The 5,879-nt window shown below is 45.0% G+C and overlaps 1 protein-coding gene across 1 annotated transcript; it reads right to left on the minus strand.

Annotated features, from left to right (window-relative positions):
• Window positions 1-2,531: 2,531 nt before the first annotated feature.
• On the minus strand, window positions 2,532-5,276 carry LOC127595636 (protein snail homolog Sna-like). Its single transcript, XM_052057286.1, has 3 exons — window positions 4,668-5,276; window positions 3,713-4,231; window positions 2,532-3,216 (listed from the first exon to the last, which is right to left on the minus strand). Exons 1-3 carry the CDS (start codon window positions 4,747-4,749, stop codon window positions 3,032-3,034), a joined length of 786 nt encoding a protein of 261 aa, XP_051913246.1. The 5' UTR covers window positions 4,750-5,276; the 3' UTR covers window positions 2,532-3,031.
• Between the last annotated feature and the right edge of the window lie 603 nt (window positions 5,277-5,879).

The raw sequence follows: 5,879 nt of genomic DNA on the forward strand, positions 1-5,879 counted from the left end.
ATAAGAGACCTCATAAACACGGATAAAAAATACATTTAGGGACATATAAAGCCATCTCTGATTCAAAGTTGCTGTTGACCAGTGTTATGAGATAGTGATGCTGATATTGCATTCCTTCATTTTGAAAATTCTAAATTGATGGAAATCCCCCGGCCCACTTTTTTTAAAAATTACCGCTTCACCATTATATGATTTCCTCTTTGGGGAGAAAATCACATTATTACTTGGACAGCAGCAGATGGAGCTGCATTCTCTCTGTGACACAGCAGTATTGTATGTCTGTCACTAATGGCTCAGGAATGTCACATTAGTCAGGGGCTGCATGTGTGACGCTGCCAACACTAGAGCACTTTGAGGCAGACAACATGATATTCCAAACATGGGATGCACACCCACACGGCGGTGACCTCATTGCCTCAAAGCAACAACGTGATGGACTGCCTCTGCCACAAGTTATCGAGAGTTGTATTTCAAAACAGCCAGAACAATTCTGCTTTTCATTTGTTGAAAGTGCACGTAGGTAATGCAATAAAAAAAAAGTCCAGATTGATCAAATGTTTAATTGACTGGACAAGCTCGCAAGTCGTCGTGATTGTCGCATGTGCCCAAGCACATGTGTCTACTCTTTCCGGGGTTGTTTACATTGGCCAAGCGAAGTCATGCAATTTGAGATGCATCTTACTGAATCCCCCCCTCCCCCCATACACACACACACACACACACACACACACACACACACACACACACACACACACACACACATCTACCTCTCAACACCAGGAGCTATTGCGGGAAACACGCACATTGTTACTTCACCAAGACATGCTGGCGTCAGTGCGTGTGGGTCAGGAGGGCAGTGGGGGGATCGCAGACACATTGCGGCCATATGTGCACCCTACATGTTCTTCCTCAGCTGAAAGCACTCAGCATTCGCTTCCTCCCAAAGTTCCTCTGAGGTAACAAGAGTTTGTGGAACAGATGGCCGCAAAAGAACTGTGAGGCAGACGTGCTAACCACTTGGGCGCCATGTTGCAGAGATGGATAGATAGAGGAATAAATGAATTAATGGATTGAAGTCCATGTGAAACGCCCATTTTCAAAATCATCTGAGGAAAATTTGTTTTTCGACCTTTTGCACTCGACTAGTGTTTGTGAAAAAAAAAATAGGAGTTTGCTTAAATCCTACCGTCTCACACACACACACACTTGGAATTTTGATACGATATGTAAAAAAAAATAGTTTTTTCTTTTTCTACCGACAAATTTGGTCGATGATATTGGCAATATGGTGTTTAAACAGATGTCAAGTCAAGTCAAGTCAAGTCAACAGTATTTATAGAGCACTTTCAAACAGCCATCGCTGCATACAAAGTGCTGTACATGGAGCGATTTAACATATACAATAAACAGTAAGACGAATAAGTAATAAGTAATAAGGCGGTAGAAAGCACCAAGCAGTAAAACCAATAGCAAATCTAAGTCATGCTGAGTCAAACGCCAAAGAATACAAGTGAGTTTTGAGGAGGGCTTTAAAGATGGGCAGCGAGGAGGCTTGCCGAATGTTCAGTGGGAGGTCATTCCAGAGAGATGGACCAGCAACAGAAAAGGCTCGATCCCCTCTGAGCCTCAGTTTAGTTCTTGGTACGTCTAGCAAAGACTGGTCCACAGACCTGAGGCGCCGGGCAGGGGTGTAGGGGCGTATGAGCTCAGAGAGGTAAGGTGGCGCGAGATTATTCAGAGATTTGAAAACAAAGAGGAGGATCTTAAAAATAATTCTAAAATGAATGGGGAGCCAGTGAAGGGTGGTGGGTGATTCATAATGGGAATTGGTTAAGTATGTACTTACAAGTTGCAGGCGTGGTGTTGACTTGCTAGCTGCTCATATGGTAAAAAGCAGTCAAGATGAGTTTGACAGCACACACACATAAGGCTTGTAAACAAACTTTCGGGTCACGGGTGCTCTCGTGTGCAAATGTGAGCTCCGTAATTAATGGAGGCACATTGATTGGTCCCGATTCAAATCAGCTGTGTTCACTCCCACAGCGGCGAACCCTCCCTCTCAATCATCAGCAAAAAAATAAAGATAAAATCAAACTCACTCCTGTTGTGCGCTTTTTAATTTTGTACTTTTGATGAGACTTGAACAGAATTCTGAAGTTTGTTTTTACATATATATTTTTTTGAGAAAATAACTAATTAGTCGCCGTTTCATTTTTGATTGACAAATGAAAAGGGAAAGAACAATGAAGGCAGTTTTTCTTTCACTCAACGCCTCCCCTCTTGTATGAGTTTTCCACATGTTCATCTAAGTGCATGCTGACAGCATGGCAGGTGTATGCAGGTGCTCCCCAAATCACTCACCATCCCACAAATCCATCCCCCGCTCCCACAAAGGCACACAACTTCATCTTCCCATTGAGAACATGTCTCGCCTGTCCTGATGAACTCATTTGGGGTTGCAAGTCAATACGGTGCCTGGCGAAATGTTGATTAACACCGGAGCGTATTCAAAAAGACACGATGACAGGATGCATTTTGTTCTACAACAAAAGCTTTTATTTACATGTGATGGAGGGGAGGCAAATGCACATACATTATGAAAAAAAGATGAATAAAATTATGTCAAAAAATTAAAAGCACATGCACCATTAAGACACCAGAGACATTTTGGTGAAGCAAACTGGGTCCTTTGGTGAAGAACATGGGGTGAGTGGAGGTCACCTGTCGCCCACTTTCACAGGCAGCTGTCACAACACACACACACATACATCGTGTATGCATAATAAGGAATGGCCTCCACGCATACACACCAAAAACACCCCCAAGCAGCTGCAGCATGCCAGAGTTCCGGACCGGCCGGCACCAATGGGAGTTTCCTGGGATTTAACCGGATGTCCAGCTGCTCTCGTGCCCTACGTGCTCACACTGTTGACAGGCCGCTGCTCATTTGAAATCTCAGTTCTGAAATCAAAAATGCATTCAAGTAGTCGTAGAGGAGTCCTTCGGGTGGAAACAGGGAATGTGGTTCCATCTAAGAGGTGGGGTTGCCGCATCCTGAGGCGTTGTGTTTGTGCAGCAGAGACATGCGGCTGAAGGTGCGCGAGCAGGAGCCACACTGGTACTTCTTCACTTCCGAGTGTGTCTGCAGGTGCGCCCGCAGGTTGGAGCGGTCGGCGAAGGCCCGGGTACAGTGTTGACAAGCGAACGGGCGCTCGCCTGAAGGAAGGAGAATGCCTTGAGATTAGTGGTGCAACAATGAATCGATAATCAGGTCAAACTATTTTTATAACCGATTCATCGTTTAATGCAGTGGTACACGTACCACTGAAAAAACACATGTGACATTCCAGGTACCACCATGAGGACAAATATGAAGAAACATTAGTGCAGTAGGCCTAAGTCTTCATTAAAAATGAGACAAGGTCCAACAGTAAATATTCTTTTATTTCTACCTCCATGAAAGCTGACTGATTATCTGTTTTTGCCTTCATACTCTGAGACATTTATTTGCGCGCAGCTGCTTTTATTTGGAAAATAATGCTGAACAATTTTGCCTGGTTTCGAATAAATGTATGCAAATGTAGAACGTTTTTATATTGATTCACCCAAAAACTAACCAACCCAGATGTCAAATCGTGTTTGTCACTCAAATACCGAAACCGCAAATTCACTTTTCATAACACTGATACATGAAACAAATACATAAGCCAACCTGTGTGGGTGCGGATGTGTCCCCTCAGCAGCCACGGTCTGGAGAAGGCTTTGCCACAGGTGGTGCACACGCACGGCAACGTGTGGGAGCGGATGTGCATCTTCAGGGCGCCCAGGCTGGTGTACTCCTTCGGGCAGTGTTTGCAATGGAAGGCCGGCCTGGACGCAGACGCCTCAGCGGGCAGCGACGGGACACACAGGTGGGACGTCTGGTGGTGGGACAGAGCCGAGAGGCTGGTGTAGCTTTTTGCGCAGTACATGCAGTGGTAGACGGCTTGGAGGGCATCCGGGCTCGGGGGGTCCGAAGAACGACCGTTATCTTCGTCCTCATCGCCGCTGCTGCTGAACGGAGAGCTACTGAGATCAAGAGGCCCGAGTGGTGACGGAGGGAGTGATGCCGGGGCAATCGGGGAAAGGGGAGCAGGCAATGGCGTGAATGGAACTGCGGGGTGGCAGGTGAGGGCAGAGTTGTGGTTCTGAGTCGGAAGGGCGGCCCGTGGGAAGCTTTCCGGGACAAAAGCTGTTGAAAAAAAGTCGGGTTGGGTTTCATAAATATATTCAGATATCAAACCTGGTGCTTTTATAAGGACCCTAATATGAATTTAATCTTACAACATGCTAATCTTGCTATCATTCTTGGGAGTCTTTCCCACATGTTGCTGCAAAAAAAATGTTGGGTGAACTCAAAAATTCGAGGCAACAAGTCAATAACATATTAAATTGGTGGATTCAACTAAGTTCGGCTTTTGGGAGTTTCCATAAAAGTTGTCCCTTTTACTGAACACCAACTTAAAGATCCAAGTAAAAATATTTGGTGCGCTAATATTATTGCCTAAACTGTAGTTAACAGTTAACAATAATTCACATTTGAAGTTTGTCCAACTTAAAATACAAGTTGCGGTTTTACACGGTTTTCAGAGGGACGTTAACATGAAAGAAAAGCTTGCACAACATACCAGTTTGGCTGTCCAACAGGCTTTCTCTGTAGCATGGTTTCTTGCTGGAAAAATACTTCTTGACAAGAAATGACCGAGGCATGTTGTCTTTTCAGAAACCAAGTTGTAATTCCCACAGAGCACGATCAGCTGCAGGATGAGGTTTGTTGAGTTAGAAAGGCCTCGCGCGCACACCACATCCACCCAGGTTAAAAAAAAAATGTGCTGAGGAATCAGTGCACCGTAGTCGCCTCCTCAAATAGTGATCGGCAAGGGGAAGCGGCGGAGTGGGTGGGCTGGTCTAGGCTCAAAGACACACCCAGCGTGTTCGGGCGCCACCAGCAGCAACCTTCACCGCAGGTGCCCGGTGTGTATGAATGGCTGTTGCAAATCGCAAATCTAATTGTCCATTTCACGCTGCTAATGGGTCACTCATCAACCTGGGAAGACGCACATACACGCATGAATAAAGGGAACAATGGCTCATTGAAAAAAAAAAGTTTGCATCGAGCTCCGTGAGTACGTTTGAGTGCAGCACCAAATCTAAATTCAGATTAGATGACTAAAAGTTAGTTTCCTTGAATCTTTGACGTCCCCAACCAGATTTGAGGTTCAAATGTTTGAATCTGGTAACCGGGCAAAAAAAAAAAAAAACAGCAACAGGCATTCACGTCACGCTTGCACTGGATGTGACAACTTTTTTTACGATGGCTTTATGGGGCGAACCTGTTGCTCGGGGCGATAACGCACCCTATGAGGAGGAGATTACTGTAATGAAGAATGTGTCGAAGAGAGAACCTCTGTTCTTTCCGTGCCCCCACAATACAACACCCGCAGTGATCTTCTTCTCAGCGGGGAGCGAGACGTCTCAGTTGCGGAGGGGGCGCTTTTGCCGGGAGCTCACCGAAATGGATCCAGCTGACAGAAACAATCAAAAAAGTAGCAATCATTAGCCTGGCTCGAAATATTGTGGCTGCAGGTATCGTGAAATGGGACACAGATCACTTCAGGGGGAGTTTTTAGCGCGCAAAAGGTGTGGGCAATTGGAACAAGAAATTGATTTCTTGAGGAATCAAAAACGCAAGCCAAGCTAGCTAGTGTGAGCTTATGTTAAATTATTAATTATTTTCATTTTATATTTCAGCATTATATTCTTTTATGTTATAGTTATCTAAATGATATTCGGTTTGAAGATTGTTGAAGCATTCTTATGTTGCTTGCGTCTGATTGGCT

Source organism: Hippocampus zosterae, chromosome 2, assembly GCF_025434085.1.
Source record: "Hippocampus zosterae strain Florida chromosome 2, ASM2543408v3, whole genome shotgun sequence".
Taxonomy (NCBI): Eukaryota; Metazoa; Chordata; class Actinopteri; order Syngnathiformes; family Syngnathidae; genus Hippocampus; species Hippocampus zosterae.

Excerpts from the sequence above, each read along its gene's own strand:
- LOC127595636 (XM_052057286.1), bottom strand. The coding sequence starts at position 4,749 with ATGCCTCGGTCATTTCTTGTCAAGAAGTATTTTTCCAGCAAGAAACCA. Across the intron at positions 4,232-4,667 it reads CCTGTTGGACAGCCAAACTG|CTTTTGTCCCGGAAAGCTTC; the intron begins GTATGTTGTGCA and ends TTTTTTCAACAG. Across the intron at positions 3,217-3,712 it reads ACACATCCGCACCCACACAG|GCGAGCGCCCGTTCGCTTGT; the intron begins GTTGGCTTATGT and ends TCCTTCCTTCAG.